Source organism: Eleginops maclovinus, chromosome 23, assembly GCF_036324505.1.
Source record: "Eleginops maclovinus isolate JMC-PN-2008 ecotype Puerto Natales chromosome 23, JC_Emac_rtc_rv5, whole genome shotgun sequence".
NCBI lineage: Eukaryota > Metazoa > Chordata > Actinopteri > Perciformes > Eleginopidae > Eleginops > Eleginops maclovinus.
The window spans coordinates 8,641,625-8,665,659 of NC_086371.1; the positions used below are offsets into that span (position 1 = coordinate 8,641,625).

Below are 24,035 nucleotides of genomic sequence, written 5' to 3' on the forward strand. Positions count from 1 at the left end.
TTTTGCAGGTATTAACACAAAGACAATTTAAATACAATTTAAATAGGGCTGGGCAACATTTTGAGATTGTATTGATGAGTGTTTTAAGACCAGAGTTTCAGAAGTTGGATATCGTAGTAATATCACAAATGTTGTCTTTTCTCTGGTTTTGAAGGCTGCATTTCATTTACCAGAATATTCTAGCACTTGTATTATCCTTGTTACCCATTGAGTCATTAAATCCACATCACTTGAGAGTATTTATTTAAATTGACCGAGTATTTATTTTGTAAAAGCAACTACTTTTAACCCTGCAATATCGATATTTAGATGTTTGGTCTTAGTGTTTGGCAGTGTTGTAAAGTAAGTACATGTACTTAAGGACAATTTTGAGGGTCTTGTACTTGAGTATTTACATTTTGTTCTACTTTCTACTTCTACTCCAACAAACAGTGGAGGTAAACTGTGTACTTTTACTCCACTACATTTATTGTGTACCTTTAGTTGCTTTGCAGGTTTGTATTAATGAAGTGAAATATAATCAACACTTGAATAAGACTTTAGGAACACCTGGAGAAACAATCACAAGCTAAGCTACCCTGTAGCATACACAAAATAATTAAATTAGCTCCACCTTTACCAGCTTTGATATATTAATGCATCAATAACTATATTTAAAACATGTAATGTATCTGCATTATGGGTATTTAGTATTTCTACACTCCGGGGTAGGCTAGGGTCTAGTTTAGTTTAGGAAGGTTCCTAATGGAGCGAAATGACCCGGAAGTACCTCAGCCATGATAAGAGCTTTTCGGATAGGAAAGGAGATTTGAAACTTCCTTTATAACGTCGTTTAGTTTAGGAAACACTGGACCTTCCTTTACGAAAGGAAAGGAGAAAACGCTGTCCCACAATGCCTTGCGGCCGCAACATTTCGGCCGTGCACGGAAACAGCCGATCGTGACGGAGAAATGCGTTTCATGAAAGTTACGGTGCTTATTAAGCCATTTAAAACGTATGCCGTAACTTGCTAAAGTGCTTTGTTTTGAACGTTCAACACTGTATTAATCAAAAGGAGAAATATGAACGTTACTTTTTGTACTGAAATGATCAAATAAAGTCCACATTTCAGTGTTTACTGAGCTATGTGGGGTTTCTTAAACGTTTTAAAACGTGTTTATTAGGTTATAATAAAAACATTTGTATTTATTTTAAAATATGTTCATATAATCGTACGTATTGGGATTCATGTGGGGTTAATACGTGTGGACCGGAGCGTGAGAGTGACAAGCATACATTTCAATCCCTAACGTTGTAATGAAGAATATATTAAGTCTCTCTGTTGTCCACGTTCATGATGCACAAAAACAACACCATCAGAGCACGGTGGGAAGTAGATGCTCTTTCAGTAGTCCGCTTTATAGAAACCTGTAGTTTCCCACAGCAGAAGCACATTAATAACGTCCTTCATCATAAATACGTGGGATCGTGTAAGTGCAGTCGGATCCTCAAAGCACCGCAGTCTCTTTTCCTAAGTCCTTTTGAATTCTCCTATCCACTATTCCTTAACCCCGTGACGTTTCACGCAAAGTTCAAGGAATAGTAGATAAGAATAGATGATAGGAGTTGATTTTTTTTTTTTTTTACTATTCGACCGTACCCTAGGACTTCTTCCATCTCTGGTATTTGGTGATATTTGATTTTTCTTCATATCTCCCAGCTCTGCTCAGACTCTTATTTTGAAGTTCGGGTACGAAGCCTCGCCGGAAGTGAGTTTCGTTGTTGTAGCTCGGCTCAGGCTGCTGGGGAGGAGGAAAGCTCTGGCTGTGATGCCGCTGGATGATGGCTGCTTTCGGGATCCTAAGTTACGAACACCGGCCATTAAAGCGGCCCCGACTCGGCCCTCCGGACGTTTATCCTCAAGATCCAAAACAGAAAGAGGTCAGATTTTACGATTTGCATTCTAAAAACTACAATAACAACGATTTGTGGAGAAAAAATTCCAGCCAAGGAGCTGCTCAAGCTAACAAATGCTAGCCTGTGTTGCTAACAGCTCTAAACGATTTGGGCCTAGCAATAACAATGAACAGCACCTAGTTGTCAGTTTGTTAGCTTGCTCGGCACTTGGAAAACAACCGGTTCGTTAGATAGCACCGTTTGCTAAGATAGCTTTCGGCTGGGAGATGTTATCCGGTTTGATACAAATTGCAACCAGCATTTAGCTTTGTGATGGAGAAACAATTGGCTTTTTTAATTGTGCGTGACTGGTTAATTGTTTGTTCGCTTGATGTTTTGATCCAACCAGTAAACGCTAGCTTAACATGCACAGCTAAACCCCCATGACCTGCGAGCTGTACATTAATTTAAGGTGAATTATCTGTGCTCAGTTTAAGATTGAAGTTTGGCCTAGCTGTGAAGAGCTGCTGGCTCCTGATCTATAATTAACCTTTGCTTATCCAGGTCCCACTCAGTTTTTCCTTCTCTAAAACACAAATTCACCCATTTGAATATATTGGTCTCAGTTCGCAATTTAAAACTGTAATTATTGTGCTAACGCAAATGTACATTATAAATTGTATTCAATGTTTACATTTTGTGAGTTTGATAGGCTGGCCTATAATAATGTACACTGCCTTCAATCCTGTGTATTTATATTGTGTAATCAATAGATATAGATATATATTCCTCACTAATGATATTTATTTATTCATTGTTTTGTTTTTCTTTAGCTGCTGATATGTATGTCTATTCAGTATTTTATTTTATATTTTATTGTTCTTATTCATGGGCAATGTCTTATCTACATGGTGCTGTGAGGGAAAAAAGCAACACACTCGGATTAATAAAGTATCTCTAATCTAACCTAGATGATAATCTGTTAATCTAGAAGGTCACTTTACCTTTTAGGGTATTTTGTCAACATCGATGCAAAAGTCTCTAATAACGACAACATTTCATTATAACTGCATCCTTTTGCTGGTGTCTGCAGACCCAATAAAGCACATATGCATATTGTCTCCAGCTAACACTAGCTGGTCTGGCATCAGAGATTATGAGATATTATAGGTCAACCATATTAACTTGGCATAAAGGCATTTGTTTTTCATATTGGCAAAGCTTTATTTCACATTTTGGCAATTCAAATTGTTTCACATAAATCCAAAAAAAGACATTAATTTACATTCCAGTTTAATACATGAATAACTATTTGATTTGAATGTGCACTAAAATATGTTTTACTTTCAGGATGAGTTGACTGCACTAAATGTGAAACAAGGATTTAATAACCAGCCAGCCGTCTCTGGTGATGAACATGGCAGTGCCAAAAATGTCAACTTTAACCCTTCAAAGGTAAGGACTTAAGGTCATGGTGTACCCTTTATGCTTGTATTTGATATATGTTTGATTTAACCATCGTATATGTTCCCCTACAGATTAGTTCAAACTTCAGCAGCATCATTGCAGAGAAGCTGCGGTATAACACATTTCCAGACACAGGGAAACGTAAACCGCAGGTCAACCAGAAAGATAACTTCTGGCTCGTCACAGCAAGGTCACAAAGCTCCATCAATAATTGGTTCACGGATTTAGCGGGGACTAAACCTCTGACACAGCTGGCTAAAAAGGTAAGATCCTTGCACAAGTTTTTATAAGCCTTTTTTTGCTAAATGATGCATTTTCTTTATGTTGATCTGACTTTATACTTTGCAATACATTGGCCTCACCTCTTCTGTGCTTGGAGTGGCTGGTCAATTCCCTCACATCAGTCTGTTGCGCGTGTTTGCTTTAATGTCTTTATCTGCTGATTTCCTACTATTTACATTAGCAAGGGACTGGGATGTCACCAAAACCCCAAATCTTTCAACCATGTCAATAACAAAGGGAATAAACCATAGAAATGTATAGCATTTGTACATATATTAACAAAGCCATTACAGCTATATGATCAGCATCACTGATAAAATGCCTATTTTAAGATATAAACTGTATTCTTCCGTCGTGAGGTATTTGCTGCCAAACCAAGATCAATACAGTAATACCATGCTAACATGTTAAGCATTAGCATGTTAAAAAGATCAATACAGTAATACCATGCTAACATGTTAAGCATTAGCATGTTAAAAAGATCAATACAGTAATACCATGCTAACATGTTAAGCATTAGCATGTTAAATTCACAGCTCAATAGCATTGCTAACTGTTGCTACTTTAAGTAAAAGATGCTACAATGCTAACCGGCTGTTGTCACAAGACTAATAGCATGAAAATGTGTCTTTTAAGGAGGAAAGTGACCCAAGTGGAACAATGTCCTACCCTAATCACACATATTGACCAGAAAACATGATTTAGTGTTTGGAAATGTAATGAGCGTCACAGCCTCGGGAGGGCCACTAATGCTACTGTATATTTATATGTATATACTATAATTATAAATAATGCAGATATATAGGTGCACATTAATTGTTAAAACACCTATTCTTTTTTTGCAACATCTGCTACAAATTTAGCTTCCCTTATTGTGGCTGAGCAAGGCTCAATAAATGTTTGCTGCAGGGACAGCCTGGGCAGATGTTGCTTACAGATTAGGGGAGGAGCGTCCTGAAGGTGTATATCACCGCGTTACGTGTAATTACTGTGAAAGCCAAAAAAGACAATGAACGTATGCGGTGATAAAAATGAAGAAGTCTCCTGGACGGTTCGATTTTTACCATCACAGAAAGAGAACAATGCAGAAATGGTAAGTAATGCAGCGTTTTCACTCCTCGTTAAAAAACAACTCAATTGATGCTTCTGTTCAAAACAAGTCTGTTGTTTGTCTTGTTTGGCAGTATTGACCCAAAATACAATGAATGCTGTTTGTTAGTGGTTTTATTGCTGTGTTATTTTTTTTTAACTTGGAAGTCTATTAATTATAGATCGTCTGGTCCGATGTTTAATTTATTTTCTAACAACAAATTGTTTACTCTGTAAGTTCTCTAAAGCGAGTACAAATACGTATTTAAATGTAAGTACATCAGGTTAAATTAAACATGAGCTTTCTATTCATAAATGTATGAATGCCTTTTATCCTAAACAACTATGCAGGGGTTCATGTATTTTCTGTGGTTCCTGCTTGCGTTGCCACATACATGGTGAGAACAGATTTGAATGTTCTCTCGGTACAATTAACAATGTTCCGTCTTTGTTTATGAATTACTTTGACCAATTACTTTTCCAGAAGTACATCTGTTCCAGATCCCTCCTACTGGAACTACTTCATTCAGACCACAGAAGAAGAAACATCAGGAAGTCAAAGCAGATGTGTTTGATAGATTTGTAGACTCCAGTCTTTTTCAAACGAAACAGGCAATGTTGGAAAGGAGATACAACAGGAGACAATAACAGACTTATGAATCCTATATTGAGACAATTTAGAAGTAACATACATCCATTGTATTTGTATATCTCATTGTTTTTTATTTCCCCTTTTAGACCTGTCTATTATGCCGTCAGCTGTTTGGAAGTTGTCTGTATTTTGATCTTACAACATTTAAATAAATGACTTCACCATGTGTTTTCTTGGAGTTATTCTTTCCTGATGTTTGTGGACATATTCCTGGTGTGATGGCATTGATCACTCAACATTACTGATGTGCATGAATGGTCTTTGTCCCAGGTTCCAATCTTTAGCAAAAAGGAGGAGGTTTTTGGATACTTGGCCAAGTACTCGGTCCCTGTCATGCGCTCAGCATGGATGATCAAAATGACCTGTGCATATCACGCAGCCATCACAGAAACTAAAGTCAAGAAGAGGCATGTGATCGATCCCTGTATAGGTAAGCATGGACGTTGGTAATCGTTGGTAAAGCACTGTGTCTCTCTGGATGTCTCTTTCTGTTGGTGCTTTCTTTATGTGATGTGATTTTTGAGTATAATATGATCTGCTATTTATTCAAGTTCTGTTTTAAGATGCATTTTTACGTTTTGTTGTGTAGAATGGACTCAGATTATCACCAAGTATCTGTGGGAGCAGCTTCAGAAGGTGGCCGAGTTTTACCGTCAGTTTCCCAGTCAAGGCTGCAGCTCCCCCCTCCCCGCCACTCCTGCTGACGTGGAGACGGCCATGAAGCAGTGGGAATATAACGAGAAGCTAGCCATGTTCATGTTTCAGGTCAGTTAGCATGTTTCAGCTGATGCATAACTTGAATCACAACATTGTTTTCCAGTGACACAGGATCTTTTTGTAAGTTATTGCTGTGCTGAAAACAGTGTGAGGGGCATTACTAGAGACAATGAGACTAACTAAGTAATATTGTAATTTTCTCTATGAGGATCATTTTATTTTGCGACAGTAATTCAGCAAATAGATTCATAAAAGATAACATTGCGTTTTCTGATTTATGTTGTCCAACACTGCATTCTTTACCTACATGATCTCTTGATTCCTGAAGTTATCATATTCAACTACATTAAGAAGCACTTGTGTTGGCTTTCCGTGTTCAGGACGGTATGTTGGACAGACATGAGTTCCTGACGTGGGTGCTGGAGTGTTTTGAGAAGGTCCGCCCTGGTGAAGATGAGCTTCTCAGACTTCTCCTGCCGCTTTTACTGCAGGTATTACTCCGTCTTACCATATCAACCCTAACCTAATTGCTTTTGGGAATCATGTACTGCTGCCTTCCATAAAGACAGCTAGTCACACACACTTGGTGCTGTGACAGACTTCTACAGCTGTCAACACTTCATCATGCACCAGTTGTGTGTTTTCGTCTTCAGCACTTTAGTGGTGTTGAACTTTGCTGACAGAAGCCCCCCGGGGCCACAGCCTCTCATTTTGTTTCTCCTCCTAAAGTTGAGTGATGTTAATGGGCACTGAGTGCTGGGGGTAATGCTGTGAATCTCTCTCCCACCCCACAGTACTCAGGGGAATTTGTACAGTCGGCTTACTTGTCCCGGAGGTTGGCTTACTTCTGTACACGCCGCCTCAACCTGTTGCTTAGCGACGGGAGCCTGGGCCCCGGCACAGGAGGGCATCAAGCCCATGGCATGTTGACACAGCAAGGCAACGCCCTGCCCCCCACGCCGACCTCTCAGCCGGCAGGAGGAAACCAGCTTCAGACAGCGTTCACAGACTTCTACATCTGCCCGCAGCACCGGCCCCTGGTGTTCGGCCTCAGCTGCATGCTACAGGTATTCATTGTGACTCATGTATGAAATATAAAAATGAGACAAACCCTTTATTTTTTTTAATGTTTATTCACCTTTTTATTTGTTTTTCTTCTAATGTTTTTTGTGTTATGTGTTTGTCCCATCAGAGCATAGTGCTGTGCTGTCCCAGTGCTCTGGTGTGGCATTACTCCCTCACAGACAGCAGGAACAAAACTGGTTCTCCTCTGGACCTCCTGCCCATCGCTCCGTCCAGTTTACCGATGCCTGGGGGCAACACTGCCTTTACACAGCAGGTACCTCCATCTCCACCAGCTGTACATTTATTTATTTATTTTAATTTTTGGATGTTCACTTTTTTTTTATCAAAAGAAAAATCTGTATACAGAAACTGTACTCTTTGTACTTTCACAAATCTATGCATACATGTACATACAAGTGATTAAAAAAAAATAGATAATGTATAATAATGTTGTTTTAATAGGTAAGAATTCTTGCTACGGGATTCCTAGCTGCTTAAAAACTTGTCCAATTTCATTCAGGCATTGATTTCTCCATTGCAAAAATATGAATTCCATTATGGAAACTGAAGTTCTGAAAATATATCTAAAACAGAAGAAACTAGTAAGACTGTTTTTCACTTTTTATAACAGAGATTTTCTTCTTAAAAAATGTGTGATACTTTGGCTCAGTGCATTCCATGGAGAGTTGGGTTCCCATCACAAAGGTGGGGTTTATCTTGAGGGCTCAGGATAAAGTTTCCTAACCCTTTTTATTATTTTACCACAGGTTCGAACAAAGTTGAGAGAAATCGAGGAGCAGGTGAAGGAGCGAGGCCAGGCAGTGGAGTTCAGGTGGTCGTTTGACAAGTGCCAGGAGACCACCGCAGGTTAGAAAACTGGTCCTATGTTTACCACTCATGAGAACAGGTGTGTGAGGACAACAAGGTCAGTGTTGGAAATAATTATTTATTATCTGTTGCCAGGGTTCACCATCGGCAGGGTTCTCCACACCCTGGAGGTTTTAGACAACCACAGCTTTGAGAAGTCGGACTTTAACAACTCGCTGGATTCCCTGTACAACCAGATATTTGGGTCTGGTCAGAGTAAAGATGGCCATGAGGTAAATATTGATTTGTTTTTTATATTTTCATCATGTGTAAAGCATGAAAAAACTGTACATCCTGCCATATATTTATGCTGTTGTGCTGCTGTAATTATCAGATGATGAAATGTGGCATCTCATTTCTAACAGGATGGTCTTATAATAACACACGTTTCTGTCCAGATGTCACCAGATGATGACGCTGTGGTGACCTTGCTGTGTGAATGGGCCGTGTGCTGCAAGCGTTCGGGCAGACACAGAGCCATGGTGGTGGCCAAGCTGCTGGAAAAGAGACAGGCTGAAATAGAAGCAGAGGTAAGAGACACGTTAACCCCTGTGTCACTCCAACAAAAACGGTTATCTCACTGATGAAATATATTACATTAACAATGCTCTGCTGACAATGTAGCTCATTTAAATCCGAAAAAAAACATCTCATTGGATCCGTCATGCAATATAAGTCTCTAACCAGTAATTTATTGAGGTAATGTCTACATTTGGTACAATGGGTCAATGACTTAATTATAACGGGACTCCCTGTAGACCAACTCTAAATCTGAATGAGCACGTCGCATAAGAAAACCGTGTTAATGTGTTTTCTACATTTGGTACTCAGAGGCTGTTTGCTCTACGTTATGTGTGTGTTTGCAGAGGTGTGGTGAGTCAGAGGTGGTGGATGAGAAAGGCTCTGTGTCATCCGGCTCCCTCTCAGCCGCCACACTACCAGTGTTCCAGGATGTTCTGCTTCAGTTCCTCGACACTCAGGCCCCCACACTGAGTGAGTCTTTTTTCCTACATTTCCTGTGGCTGTGATTCTCAAATATGTCCTCTTGATCTGATATTAAAGGACTTTTATATCCCTTTGTCTTTGCGTCTTATTTCATTACCCATTGCATATTTATTATAAATGATTTGGCTATTGGAACCTGGTATTAAATTATTCAAATCCCCTTTCCCCCTTCTGCAGCGGAGCCTGGAAATGAAAGTGAGCGTGTTGAGTTCTCCAACCTTGTGCTGCTCTTCTGCGAGCTCATCCGTCACGACGTCTTTTCCCACAACATCTACATGTGCACGCTCATTTCCCGCGGTGACCTGGCTTCTGACTCCCACCTGCCCCGCCCGCGCTCCCCTAGCGATGAGCCCTCCGATGAGTCAGAGCGCAAGGAACAGGATGCAGGCAGCAATGTCAAGATGGAGGCAAGCATCTGCTGTTGAAGTGTCATGAGTCATTTGTGCAAGTCACAGCGGGGTGTAAAAAGGTAACATGAGGTTGTTGCTTGTTCAACAGGATACCAGTCTGTCGCAGTTGATGGAAATCGATCCCACCAGTGCGAACTTTGACGAGGTACACAAAACATTTAACGTTTCATGTTTCTTGGTTTCGTTTAAAATTAGAGATATTTTGTACAAATTTGACATTATATTTGCCTTGCAGATGTTATCTCCCATGCACTGTGAGTCTAAGGGGAGCCCCTCCCCCGAGAAGCCCGCTCCAGACCAGGACAGCAAGACCGGCATTAAGGACAAAGGCTTGGACCCGGCCTTCCCTCAACTGTATGAACAACCTCGCCACATTCAGTATGCCACTCACTTCCCTATTCCTCAGGTAAGAGAGCTCACTGCGTGGAAATTAAAAAGAAGACACAAAACAAATTCTTAATTATGTGGTTGTTTCTTCAGCTAGAAAGATAGTTGCTGCATTCCAAGAACATTTCTCACTTTTGTTGAACTGATTCCTCGGACATTCTTTTTGTCTTGCTCTGCCGCTCGGGTGCAACCAGTAAATGAGGATCTTTTTTGTCATGCTTTCAGGAGGAGAGTGCCAGCCACGAGTGCAACCAGCGGTTAGTGGTCCTGTACGGCGTCGGCAAACAAAGAGATGAGGCCCGACACACTATCAAGAAAATAACCAAAGACATCTTGAAGGTGCTGAACCGCAAAAGCACAGCAGAAACAGGTAAATGTTAAATCCATGTTTTCAGCTTTTCGCTGATCGTGTAATGTCTTTTATTTCTCATTTACATTAGGCATGCAGTCTGTCCGGCTCCTAACTGCAATTTAAGATTACTATTCAGTTTCCTTTTCATGTTTAATGATGAAAATGTTATCATTTGAACAGCGTTGATGTTTTGAAATATGTTCCCTGGATTTTTTGGGTGCATAAAGTCCCATGAAAGATAATGTGTTACCAGACAGCAGGTGCTTTATTGTCTGCTTGTAAAACATCATTCACGTGCAGGCTTTCCGACTCCAGCTATTATCATCCTGAACAAACTCTATCTTTTTGAACACATTTCATTTGTGTTCCCTTTCCTCTTATCTGCCCTTGTTAAAAGAACAAGGTTCTTTTCTGCATTTTTTTTATCGATCCCAAGGGGGCTCACGTCACTCAATCTTCTTTCCGACCAATTTCAAGCTAACATCCCTCATTTCTTCACAGCCACTTTATCTCCGATACATATGACCTTTAGTAAGGTGATTTGAGGTTTTTCCGAGTGCCTAGATTGGAGTGTCTTATGTATCTTTATCCCATCCTTGTGAGCTGATGACGACCTTCAACAATTGTGTTTCTCTTAAATAAAAAGTGCAATTTTATTTTAAATGCTTTTACAGCTGTGTCTTTTATCACTGAGGCTTCAAATCGGAGGAGGCTTTGAATAAGATAACAGACCATTGGCCTTACTCAATTTCACTGCTCGCCTGCTCGACAGACTGGAAAAAATACAGCTGACCAGCTATGAGTTGTTGCCCCCTCTCTTATTTTCTTATTGTCCTGTCTTTCCTTCATACTCAGGAGGCGAGGAAGGACAAAAGAGGAAGAGGAGTAAGCCGGAGGCCTTTCCCACTGCTGAAGATATCTTCGCCAAATTCCAGCACCTCTCCCACTTTGACCAGCACCAGGTCACCTCCCAGGTCAGATCAGGAAGCCTCATTCTCTCTTGACCTCGTGTGTCTCATGTTTAAGATTATGTGGGGATATGTTAATTATTTAGGTACGAGCCACAGGGTTGATTAATGCAAATACCTTCAGCAGCCTAAAACAAAAGAGCTCCCAAGGTGACTCATTTCAATCTAAATGTGATTTGAATATATTTGGATTTCTCTTGATGTCTGAATACAATTAGAATATATAATGCACTCGGGTGTCTGTCACTTTAAAATGCAGCAGGGTATACTGCTATAACACTGTCAAAATGACCCATGGATTATATAATAAGAACTGTTTTGCAATTTAAAGTAATGCACAATTAAATTTGCATGTTTAAGTTCCTTGAATTCAAGTATAGCTAACAGCAATCCAAGGCAGCAAGTCTCTACGGAGCAATACACATTGTTTTGTCTTTTAAATACTTTATATATAAGAACAACTTTCCAGTAGAACTATACTTATATTTGTATTAAGCGTATAGTTTGTCTTTTTTTGGAAGTTTGAAGAGAACAGGGGAAAAAAACACTCCCATACGTCTGTTAGTTTTGAAGCTACAGCTAAAAGACTGTTAGCTTAGCATAAATAATGAAAACATGGCAAACCGCTAGCCTGGGTCATCCAAAGGTTACAAATCTGTAATCTGGAAAGTCTTCAAAATGTTTAACTGAGAATATCTCAGGTGTTCTGCTGTAACAACCAAGAGCCTTGTTCTTGCTCAATTAATTCACTCTACCAGGCTAGCTGTTTCCCCCTGTTTCCTGTCTTCATGCTAAGCTATGCTAATGTGCTGCGGGCTTTACCGGAATTAACAGACGGCGGTGGTGTTTTCTCATCTAAGTTGGCAAAAAAGCACAAGGTGTATCCCTAAAATGTCAAACTATTCCTCTCACTTTTCTCTGAATAGATTCATATTTAAACTTTTAATAAATCAGCCATTTACTGGAACTCATGGAATTGATGTAAACCTGTTAAACATAACAGTTAAATTGATCTGTAGTCAGTACACTCTGTTATTGTTGGTTTATAAGGTAAGATCAGGGTTTTGTTACCCAGCGTTATCTCTTTAAGAAAGAGATAAACAATTAACGTGTTAAAAGAAGATCCTTTGTCTTTTCTGCCTTTCATTTTCCTGTTTGTTTTGCTCAAACAACATCATTCCAGCAGCAGACAAAATATGTTGGCATCGCTTCAACGTTTCTGCTTAAAGGAGTCAGTGTTGGAGCTCCACTGAATGGCAGCATATGGTTGTGTCTCGGCCAAGAGTCAGAACAAAGACTGAAATATTGTTTGTTATTTTGCATGTTAATGATGCCTGATGTTTTTGTTTGTGTGCAGGTGTCCCGAAATGTGCTGGAACAGATCAACAGCTTTGCCTTAGGGATGTCCTACCACCTGCCTCTCGTCCAGCACATCCAGTTCATCTTTGACCTCATGGAGTACTCCCTCAACATTAGTGGCCTCATAGACTTTGCTATTCAGGTACTTCATATCTGATGTCATTTAACAAGGATAAATCCTGACAAAATCTCTTTTTATTGACCTGTTTGTGAATACAATCCACTGACTGTTTGTGTGTTTTTGTAGCTTGTGAATGAGTTGAGTCTGGTGGAAGCCGAGCTGCTGCTGAAGTCGTCCAGCCTGGTGGGCAGCTACACCACCAGCCTGTGTCTGTGTATCGTAGCTGTGCTGAGGAGGTACCACTCCTGCCTCATTCTCAACCCGGAGCAGACTGCGCAGTGTGATGGGTATGTCACTTACAAGCTTTGATGTTTGGCAATGGTATACTCAAAATCAGACATGCTGGATATTAGTTTATGCCTTAATCTAGGACTTGCATGGTTTCGTAGTAATTGAGATTGAATTCGAACCCTAAAGGGATGTTTACAACAGTAAAGTTAAAGTTCTGATTAAATTAGTAAAAATGATGTTTCGATTCGGAACGGCAAATTAGCTAATTGTTAGCGGTCTCTGAGCCTCATTCAAGCGTTTTAAATGAGGATTTGTATTGTCACAGGACTGCTGAGAGTGCACTTCCTGCACGGTGTGTCGCCAGCAGTTGTTTGAAATGCTGGTAATTTAGGAACTAAAGCTGATTCTGGCTTAATCATTAGCTAAATGCCTAAGGTGTTAAAGAGAAAGAAAGCTCTAATTAAAATGATCATAATTAAATATGTAAGAAATGCTAATACAAAAAGACGTAATGCTAAGCTATGTTAGTCGCTGCTAGCTGTAGCTTCATACTTACGGATATGAGAGTGGTTTTGAAACATGTGTTTGCTGTTAAATCATGTATGCAAATGTGTTCTCAGGTTGCGCATCGTGGTGAAAACAGGTGTGAACCCGGCCGACTGTTCCTCTGCTGAGCGCTGTATCTTGGCGTACCTTTATGACCTCTACACCTCCTGCAGTCACCTCAAGAACAAGCTTGGCGAGATCTTCAGGTAGATACAAATCTCCACCTATATAAAAATATATACCACAGGATAGATGTATTTTTTGGGAGAAGGCAATGTCTGTAGAACCTTTTATTTATCATTTTAATGTAATTATTTTAAAACATCTATATGCACTTTACATTTGTATAATATGTGCAACCACTGATCCAGGTGTCTTTTTAGTTGCTTCTATTTATTTAACAGATATCAAGCTGTTGCGTACATTTATTTGTACTCTCTACAATGTTATTTTACTCTCTTTGCTGTTTATTGTTGATTCTTCTCTGTTATCAGTTCAACAAACCCCTGATTCTCCCCTTTTTCTTCCCTCAGTGAGTTCTGCTCCAAAGTGAAAAACTCCATCTACTGCAACATCGACCCTTCAGACTCCAACATGCTTTGGGATCCTGTGTTCATGATGGAGGCCATCGCCAACCCCTCGGCTCACAACTTTAACCACTCCATGGTGGGAAAGATCCTCAACACCAGCCCGGCCAACCGCTACAGCTTCGTGTGTAACGTGCTGATGGATGTGTGTGTGGACCACAGAGACCCTGAGAGGTGTGCTGCTATTAATGGGATTATGTTGCATGTGTTTACGGCTCCAAATACTTCAGATTTCTTCTTGTTTTTGGGACTGTTGTTTCATATCCTGTATTGGTGTTTCAGGGTGAACGATATTGGGATCCTGTGTGCAGAGCTGACGGCGTATTGCCGCTCTCTGAGTGCTGAGTGGCTCGGGATCCTCAAGGCTCTCTGCTGCTCCTCTAATAACGGCAACTGTGGCTTCAATGATTTGCTGTGTAATGTAGACGTAAGTTCTGGTTCATAACTCTTAACATGGATTTAAAGTGATTCAAAGTTTTAATAGGAGTCTCGAGAGTGATTGTTGCACCTATCCTTTATAAACTATGGCTCTATGTGGACACCGGCTGAAAATCAGTTCAGTTGTATTGTTTTGTAACTAATTTCTAAGTCGGCAAAATATGTTTTTACTTCTTCTCTGCCTTTAATTAAATCATCATATTCCCGTATTTAGTAGTTCTCTGATTATAGGAGCTTTTTGAATCCCACACCATCATTTATAAATCTCTTCTCTGTTCTTTTTCAGGTTAGTGATTTGTCCTTTCATGATTCCCTGGCAACCTTCGTAGCCATTCTCATTGCGAGACAGTGCCTGCTCCTAGAAGACCTGGTTCGCTGTGTGGCCATTCCTTCTCTCCTCAATGCAGGTACGGATATTTTAATCTTAAAATTCAAATATTGGTCTCATGCACAGTGTAATCTCTCCTTAGGGTCCTTGGGTTAAGTGGATGAACAGTTGTTCAGAAAATAGAAAGACATGCAAATATACATGCATACAGAGACTTCCATTTCAACATTTTTATTTATGAGTACATTGCAGCGTGGCTGATAGGCAGGAACACCAGGCTGTATGTTGCATTACTTCTATCAGAGAGGAGAGTTAACGCAGCGTATTTGATCTGGATCCATGAAGCCTCGTTGCGTTCTGTGCACTTGCCAGAGAAGTGCCTCCCTCTCCCCACTGTTAATCTTTTCCTCGCAGCTCGGAGACAAAGCCCCATTCAGCTGTGCTGTTTGGTTGGGCTTGGCTCATTTTATAACACAACTACACATGCCAAATGCCAACAGCTCTCTCTCAACAGCTTGTGGTAAACGCTTTGTTCTCACTTCCCTCTTTCACAACAGCAGCGCTATGAATATTCCACTTTATCCTCACTGATGAGAGGTCTTATCTAGGACAGGGTTTAAATGTAGAAGTGTTCCTCTACTGTGTAGATTCTGTAGCACCTCCAGAAATATGACACCTAGTTATGTGATGTTAAATAATTCAGCGCAAATTAATACATTTGTGTTTTGAAATTCCCTTCAGCCTGCAGTGAGCAAGACTCCGAGCCAGGAGCCCGTCTCACCTGCAGGATCCTGTTGCACCTTTTCAAGACGCCACAGCGCAACCCTGTCCCCCAAGATGGAGTGAAGTCAGGTAATAAACCTAACCGGAAATATTTTGACATTGTCATGTGCCTGCCTTATTGTGAACACCTGGGGTTTTTTCTTTGCAGATAAATCCTCCGTTGGTATCCGGTCGTCTTGTGATCGGCACCTTCTCGCTGCTTCTCAGAACAGCATAGTTGTTGGAGCGGTATTTGCTGTTCTTAAAGCTGTCTTTATGCTGGGTAAGAGTCTTTTCAGTGCTGTCATACCAACAAGTTTAGGGTCAGAACCTGTGGTATAAAAAGATGACGATGGAAAGGATAACGCTAGATGTTCTGCTGTCTTGTTCGGGCACTGTCAATATTTAAGGGTATGGACAGTATATGATTTTTATGCATTACATTGGTCTGGGATAAGCTGTAAGGCTTGCCAGTGACATACCAGACACACAATGTTGCTATATAAGATTTTTTATTTGTATTTTTTAAGTTTGTTTTTCACTAAAAGGATGTTCAAAGGTGTGTCTTACATGTGGTATGAACCACATCTAAGGATGATGGATCCTGTATGTTTAACTGCCATGAAATCATATTAAGCATATTTAATTACATTTTTATATTATTTATAAAATATCATGAATGATAATTATGTGACCCGGATGATTGTGACGTTACATTTCATCTCATCCTAGGCCTAATCAACAAAGTGTGAAAACACTGCATACTCTATGGATTTACCGGTTGGTTACACTGATCTCTCTCCATGTTGTTTAGGTGATGCTGAGCTACGAGGCTCAGGACTGTCGCACCCGGCTGGCCTCGACGACATATCTGAAGGGCGCAATGTCTCCATAGAAACGGCCAGCTTGGATGTATATGCAAAATATGTTTTGAAGACGATCTGCCAGCAGGTGAGGATAGCACCATTCATCGAACAAGACATGATACAAAAATAACACTGTCAAAATAATAAATGGAAACGAACTGATCTCACACAAATAGCTTTTTACCGCTCTGAGCCATGCATGCTTTCTTTTCCATATCAGAAATGTCTGAAAGATTTGATGGGAACATGAACAATGAACTTTCTATTTTTGCTCACATAAGCGTTCCTGCTTTTCTCTGCTATTTCTATGCAGTTAGCCATAGATTCATAAAAAGGGTGAATGAGATCATTTCTGCACCAGATGTCACTTATGGCACATGGATACGAAGGCCAAAAAGAGAACTGGCAGCAGTTCTGACGTCTGGACTTGCTCTGAGACCTCAAGAGACTTCAAACACATTTTCTACCCAGACAAAACTCTGGCAGTTCTATTCCTGAGAAATGTCCCCGGTTTTGTGTTCATCATCACCCAGCCAGCTTTAGTCAAGCCTGTTTAGCATGACTCATGAGTTATGAGTTACTTCAGATCGAGGATCTCTGAAGTTTTTGACCTTTTGTCACATTTCCCACTCTGACACTTATTTCTGTGGTTCCCCTCTCCGTCTTGCAGGAGTGGGTCGGAGAGCGCTGCCTGAAGTCTCTGTCTGAGGACAGCAGTGCACTCCAGGACCCGGTTCTGGTAAACATTCAGGCCCAACGGCTCCTGCAGCTCATTTGCTATCCACACCGCCAGCTGGACAGTGACGAGGGGGACAACCCACAGAGGCAGCGCATCAAACGCATCCTACAGGTCAAGAAAAATCTTTCATCGTGTTGGAAATATCCTTTATTTGTCCCAGAGACTGAATCAATAAAGATTATTTAGTTCAAAAAGGAAAAATGCTCGAGATGTAGTGGTTTTAAGAACAAATGGGTATTAGCTGTGATGTTTTGCTGCCCTCTCCTGGCTCACTCAGAGATTGAGGTCATTTTTTTAACCAGTGCAATAATACTTAATATATATATATATATATATATATATTGTGTATAATACAAAACAATACTTTTAACTGGATGTTGAGAAGAAAAAGGCAGAAATGTACATGATTAACAGTATATTTCCCTTTTATTTCTTAGAACATGGACCAATGGACGATGAGGCAGTCGTCCCTGGAGCTGCAGCTGATGATCAAACAGAGCACAAACAATGTAAGTTGCTGTTTTCCGTTCATCTCTCTAAGAAGAAAATACTACAAGATTTGTCAAACAAAACTGAAAAGCCTTCATTTATTTTCCCTCAGGAGCTCTACTCACTCTTGGAGAACATAGCCAAGGCCACCATAGAGGTGTTTCAGAAATCAGCAGAGATGAACAGTAACCCCTCAGGGAACGGAGCAGCGGCACAAGGTGGCTCCGCATCCAACAACAGCACCACGAGCAAGATGAAGCCAATTTTAAGGTTTTTATCTTTAAATTGAATTTTATAGAAGGACTCATTTTAGATGTAGATGTATAATCTCGTACATCTTTATGGCTGAAATGATAACCCTTTGGCAATAGATGAGACTTTTTAATCATAGCCCTTTTTTCTGCTTGAAACTAAGTGATGTTGGAGTCTTACGTGTTCCGTTTGCACTGTACTGCAGCTCCTCTGAGCGGTCGGGTGTGTGGCTGGTGGCTCCACTGATAGCCAAGCTGCCCACCTCAGTTCAGGGTCATGTACTGAAGGCAGCGGGAGAGGAGCTGGAGAAAGGACAGCACCTGGGCTCTTCCTCACGCAAGGAGAGGGACAGGCAGAAACAGAAAAGGTTGGTGGCACATTTCTTCAACACTGTGTAATAAATGAGATTTCTGGTACGAGTTGGCATTTATTTGCAAATAGAGTGGCCATTTATATTTTTGCTTTGTAGGATGCAAAAATACTACCTTTGCTTGTTATTTACATTGTTTGTTTCCCTCCTCAGTATGTCTCTGCTGAGCCAACAGCCGTTCTTGTCTTTGGTGCTGACCTGCTTGAAGGGGCAGGACGAACAGAGGGAAGGCCTTCTCACCTCCCTTTATAGCCAAGTGCAGCAGATAGTTACCAACTGGAGAGAAGACCAGTACCAGGACGACTGCAAGGCAAAGCAGATGATGCACGAGGCTCTGAAACTACGACTCAATCTTGTAAGAACTCATAGATCATCACGACCAGCTTTACTGCTAACATCCCTGGCTATTTAGAATCCATCTATAATATGATATATGTGTAGATGGTAACACTATTTTTCTCTCCTTACAAGGTGGGGGGCATGTTTGACACGGTGCAGCGCAGCACCCAGCAGACCACTGAGTGGGCGGTACTACTTCTTGACATCATCAGCAGCGGCACGGTGGACATGCAGTCCAATAAGTGAGTGTTGACAAAGGAGAAACTCCACACATTTTTTCCCCTAATTGGACACTTCAGGACAATTATCAGTCACTTGATCTGCATGGCTCTTATGATCTCTTCTCTCCAACAGTGAGCTCTTCACAACGGTGTTGGACATGTTGAGTGTGCTGATTAACGGCACGCTGGCTGCTGACATGTCCAGCATCTCTCAGGGCAGCATGGAGGAGAACAAGAGAGCCTATATGAACCTGGTCAAGAAACTCAGGGTAAGAACAGCTTACCTTTTTTAACCCTTAGCCAGTGTGTATAAAGCTGTGGTACTTCTAAGATGTAGTGTTTAGATTGCATTGACAGCTGTTCAGTTTTTTTTGCATCTCTGTTTATTCTGTGTTTCAGGTAAAGATTAGGGTTAGGTTGATCTGACCCGTGTCAATTACACATTTACAATAACTCCAAAGCATTGTAAAGTCAAAATGACAGAAGTTGACAATAGAAATGTCTTCTCTAAGACTTCTTTGAACTGCATTTGTCTTACTCATTTGATAAACCTGCATGCAAGCAAGTTATATGCTCATTGTAGAGTCCTTTTCATTAACATTTTACATGAATATCCTGTTCCTTCTTTATTTTTACAGAAAGAGCTTGGGGATCGGCAGTCAGAAAGTTTGGAAAAGGTTCGCCAACTTCTGCCACTGCCCAAGCAAACCCGGGACGTAATTACGTGTGAACCTCAGGGCTCTCTGATCGACACAAAGGGAAACAAGATCGCTGGATTTGAGAAGGAGGTACGTGGTTCCTCTCAAGCTGATGTAATTTAACATCTACTAGCAAAGTGAGACACATCAGTATGATTTGTATTTTACAGTGAAACTAGAATTGTACATTATGGGCTTATTGCATTCCTCACTGTTCTGCTATTGTTTTTGTTTTCTTTATCAAACTTGCTATAAATAAAGCATTCAACATTATCTGCACATGTTGATCTTGAGTTAAATAAGAGTTATCTGTCTCTGTGCTATCAGGGCCTCCAAGTCTCAACCAAACAGAAGATTTCTCCCTGGGACGTCTTCGAGGGTCTCAAACACTCCGCCCCTCTCTCCTGGGGCTGGTTCGGTACAGTTCGCGTGGATCGCAAAGTCACCAAGTTTGAGGAGCAGCAGCGTTTCCTGCTCTACCACACCCACCTGAAGCCCAAACCCCGCAGCTATTACCTGGAGCCGCTCCCCCTGCCCCCTGAAGAGGAGGAGCCCCTGACACCCGTCTCGCAGGAACCAGAGAAGAAGATGATGGAGCCAGTGAAGCCGGAGAAGAGTGTGCCTGCTGTGCCCCCTGACTCAAACAAGAAGAAGCCCAACAAGAAGAAGAAAGCTGCCACTGCTAAAACAGAGGTCAGTTGTGCAGATTTTAGGGTATGAAGGGACAGGTACCTGTAGTGCTATTTGTCTGTCTGTCTGTCTGTCTGTCTCTCTCTCTCTCACTCTCTTTCTCACACAAAAGGCTAGCTTGGGGTGTACAGCCAAAATAATACATTTCAATCTTTCCACAAATGATGACCCAGTTACTCAAGATAATCCACAAACCTTGTGAGCATTTTCCCATGTAGGGACCTGAGCTCACCCGTGCTATCCTGTTCATGATGAAATTAGCCTTTTAGGAGTAATGTGATTTTTTTTTTGTATTCTTGTTTCCAGGTTGAAAATCATTTTAATTTTCTCCTTCTTCTCACTAGGATTATGTCAACCGTACACCAGGCGGGGGGGCTTATGGGACTAATATGCAACCTGAGATGATGCAGAACCATCCATATGGCAGGCTACCGTACGGCCACCAGAGCATAAGCATATACACACAGAACCAGCATCTACCTGCAAGTCAGTCAATGCCAGGTCAGTTTGTTAGTGGCAGGATGAGACACTGTTTAGCACTCAAGAGTTTTCCTTTCAAAACAACAAAATACAATCTGTGATTGTTGTTAACGTTGTTTGTTTTTCCATAGGAGGTCCAGGTTTAGAGCCTCCATACAGACCTGCCCGCAACCAACAGATGAACAAAATGATGCCCCATCGGCCCAGCTACCCAGGCATGATGCCCAGTATGCAGGGAGGCATGCCTGGCATGATGGGCATGGACAAGCAATACCCAATGGGTTATAAGCCCCAGCCTACCATGCCACAGAGCCAGATACTGCGGCATCAGATACAGGTCAGACTGGTGAGTCGGTCCACACCTATAATAGCCAGATGGAGTTATCCAAGAGCAGTAGCTGGTTAAATAGAGCATTATTATCACAGTAGAGTCTCTGTTCAATTGTAGCTTCGATTCAGTTTATAAGTCTAGTGAACAAAGAATATTATGTGTGTTTTTAGGTTAAAGTACGGTGACCAAATTCTCTTCTACTCCTGGTAGAGGACGTTGAATCTTTGCTATTTACTGACTTGCTGTTTCTCTTTTCAGAATCAAAGCATGATTGGGCCACAGAACAGACAAATAACTCCTAACCAACCATATACTTCGATGCAGGCATCTCAAGTAAGCATATATTGGTCACTCTAATTTTGTTTAACTAAAAGATACATTTGTTGTCTAAAACCCTTATTATCAGAAATAAAAATCTTCTGACGCCTATATTTATACACAATAGGTCTGAAACAGCATAGAAATGTGTTTGAACAGAGATTGCCATTTACACAGACAGGGCAGTAGTACATTCTTGGACGTGCACTTAAGTGGTCTTGTTTTATATTTATTATAATAATATCCAGATCTAAACAATCTCAAATATCTCCTTCTTCGTCTTGCTTTTAACTATGATCATTTTCTCCGTCTGTTCGTAACATATCTCAGGGCTATACCACATACGGATCACATATGGGGATGCAGCAGCATCCGTCCCAGGTCGGTGGTATAGTTCCTTCCTCCTATGGAAACCAAAACTTCCATGGCGCCCATCCTGGAGCCAACCCGGCTGTGGTGGATCCTCTTAGGCAAATGCAGCAAAGGCCCAGTGGTTATGTTCACCAGCAGGCTCCAGTCTACACACAGAATATGCAGAACACACAGAGGTCAGTGTTGTGTTGCAAGTTAGGCTTTCTCAGCTGCTTAGTAGCACTTAAGCTACAACTAATGTTGAGTTTACCTTATAAGTGTTTGTCCTTGATTATATGTTGACTACATAGCTCACTTCTTCCTGTGCTGTGATCCTCAGGTTTGCCAACCAGCCAATTCAGCAGAATCCCATCATGCACGGTCTCAGTCACATGGGAGCACAGGGTGTCCATCCAAGCATGAGGCCCAATCAGATGCTGGCAGAGCAACAGCAGCAACAACAGCAGCAGCAGCAGTACCTCAGACAACAAGCACTAAGAGTATGTTTGTTGATTATTCATTTATTGGTGTAATAAGCAAGCGGCAGCCTCTTGGCAGGAAATCTGAGGCAGATGCAGAAATGCCTTAAACCTAGGCATAGCCTATTCTACACGAGTATATTAATTTGCTTTACTAAACTGATACGAAAAGAAAACGAAAAGATCTCAGAAACTAACCATTGCTTCTTTCCTGTTTTTGCAGCAGCAGGCCCAACAAGCTCAACAGCAGCAACAGCAGCAGCAGCAACAACAACAACAACCGCAACAACAACAACAGCAACAACAACAACAACAACAACAACAGCAGGTCCAGCCCCAGCAGGTTCCTCCTCAACAGCAGGTTGCGCAGCAGCAGGTTGCGCAGCAGCAGCAGCAGGTTGCGCAACAGCAGCAGCAGCAGCAGCAGCAGCAACAACAGCAGCAACAGGTGTCAGCGGGGCCACCACCAGGCCAGCAACAGAACCAGGGCCTGGGCATGCAGACTCTGCCCCACCAGCAACCCATGGTAGGTCCATTCTGGCTGAAGGGACCATCATCTGTGTAGCTGTTAGTCATTGATCGTATAAGGAGACTGTTATGTTCTTATGTAAGCAAAAGTATTGTCTGCCACAGAAGGTTTTTACTCCGGTAGATCAGCTTTATGGTGGTAATCAGTTAGTTGTTCTGCATGTTTAAGCTAATTAACAAATGTGTGGTGATCACTGTGTATTTTTTAGCTTGGTTTTCTTGTTTCCAGGGAGCCACCATACGGTTTATGTCTAACAACTTTTTAAAAGTTCAACTTATAGAAACTTGATATCACAAAGCACTGTAAAATGCTTACATCTTTCTTGGGGAAAAGAGCAAATTCCACAATATGGGTTCATTCTGGAGTCTTCCTGGTTCATTGAAGACATTTTAACACAATAGTTGACACCGCTACTTTAATAAACATGATGAAAGTCACCTTGTCACTTGTAGACAGGATGCTTTTATTCGCCACGGTCTTGAAAATGCAACTTTAGGTGTTTGAAGGTTGGTTAAGATAATGTGCTACAAAACTTTGGAATACATTTTGCAGGACTGGTGTGTATATTCAGCTAATAGGTAAATGTCAGAAAATTGCATTAATAACAATGTGTGTATCTCATTAACAGTTCCCACGACAGGGAATGCAGCAGACTCAACAGCAGCAGCAGACTGCAGCTCTGGTCCGACAGCTGCAACAGCAACTTTCAAGTGAGTCTCAAAACGTATGGTCTCCATCGCTGTGTAATAAGGAGCAACAGATTTCAGGTTTATAGTAATACTTTCCCTCTCTTTTCAGACACAACACCAGGACAGGGCGCCAATTCATATTACTGATCGTGCGTGTTTAAAGTAGTATGTGAAGAATAGGCCCTTATTATGTGAAGAGGCCCTGCTCTGTAGATTGGCAGATGAATGTGTCCAGTCCCGTGTAGGTTGTAAGGCGGGGAGACTGTTTGAGGCACAAAAGGACCATGAAACCACATCCCTTCTCCACAAGTGATGTCAGCGATCAGAAAATATCTTGACTTCAGTCGTGTAATTATGGATGATCAAAGGAGGGATTCTGCTCTGAAGTAAACAGATAATGGTAATAATGGAAAAGTCTATGTAAAAAAGTACCAGAAATTATAAGAATAATGCAATTTTTTTATTTTATTTCAATTTGTACACTTTTTTCAGTTTCGTGTATTTCTCATTAAAAAATCATGTCAGTTTTTATGTCCTGTACTTGTGTTGGCTGCCTGTTAACTCTATATAAAAAAACATTAATGGACTTTTGCCTGATAAAGTTGGGATCAAAGGGTTTGTTCTATCAAACAAGGAGGTTGCAAGGCAAAATATACTTGAATAACTTAACACTTGGTTTTAGCTAT

At 41.1% G+C, this 24,035-nt stretch overlaps 1 protein-coding gene across 5 annotated transcripts; it reads left to right on the forward strand.

The window, feature by feature from the left end:
- Window positions 1–1,773: 1,773 nt before the first annotated feature.
- med12 (mediator complex subunit 12) lies at window positions 1,774–23,876 on the forward strand. 5 transcript variants are annotated; one of them, XM_063876450.1, is made up of 43 exons: window positions 1,774–1,920; window positions 3,226–3,330; window positions 3,414–3,605; window positions 5,636–5,795; window positions 5,955–6,130; window positions 6,463–6,573; window positions 6,877–7,149; window positions 7,275–7,421; window positions 7,915–8,014; window positions 8,111–8,247; window positions 8,380–8,544; window positions 8,881–9,007; window positions 9,197–9,426; window positions 9,518–9,574; window positions 9,665–9,835; window positions 10,042–10,186; window positions 11,024–11,142; window positions 12,494–12,637; window positions 12,743–12,903; window positions 13,468–13,599; window positions 13,927–14,154; window positions 14,263–14,407; window positions 14,705–14,825; window positions 15,488–15,598; window positions 15,678–15,791; window positions 16,323–16,459; window positions 17,045–17,224; window positions 17,551–17,622; window positions 17,715–17,872; window positions 18,060–18,221; window positions 18,378–18,579; window positions 18,696–18,805; window positions 18,918–19,053; window positions 19,423–19,572; window positions 19,810–20,175; window positions 20,517–20,673; window positions 20,784–20,998; window positions 21,242–21,316; window positions 21,632–21,849; window positions 21,993–22,152; window positions 22,355–22,657; window positions 23,289–23,370; window positions 23,459–23,876. In XM_063876450.1, the coding sequence occupies exons 1-43, from the start codon at window positions 1,819–1,821 to the stop codon at window positions 23,494–23,496; spliced, it is 6,594 nt and encodes a 2,197-aa protein (XP_063732520.1). In that variant the 5' UTR covers window positions 1,774–1,818; the 3' UTR covers window positions 23,497–23,876. The 5 variants fall into 5 exon arrangements, with proteins under 5 accessions (XP_063732520.1, XP_063732521.1, XP_063732522.1 ...); XM_063876451.1 differs by having other exon boundaries at window positions 22,358–22,657; XM_063876452.1 differs by having other exon boundaries at window positions 20,784–20,989.
- The last annotated feature ends 159 nt before the right edge of the window (window positions 23,877–24,035 follow it).

Bases quoted from the DNA above. Each gene is read 5' to 3' on its own strand.
- med12 (XM_063876450.1), top strand. From the start codon at position 1,819: ATGATGGCTGCTTTCGGGATCCTAAGTTACGAACACCGGCCATTAAAG. The intron at 9,575-9,664 runs GTACACAAAACA...TTTGCCTTGCAG, and splicing joins CCAGTGCGAACTTTGACGAG to ATGTTATCTCCCATGCACTG. The intron at 20,176-20,516 runs GTCAGTTGTGCA...TCTTCTCACTAG, and splicing joins CTGCCACTGCTAAAACAGAG to GATTATGTCAACCGTACACC.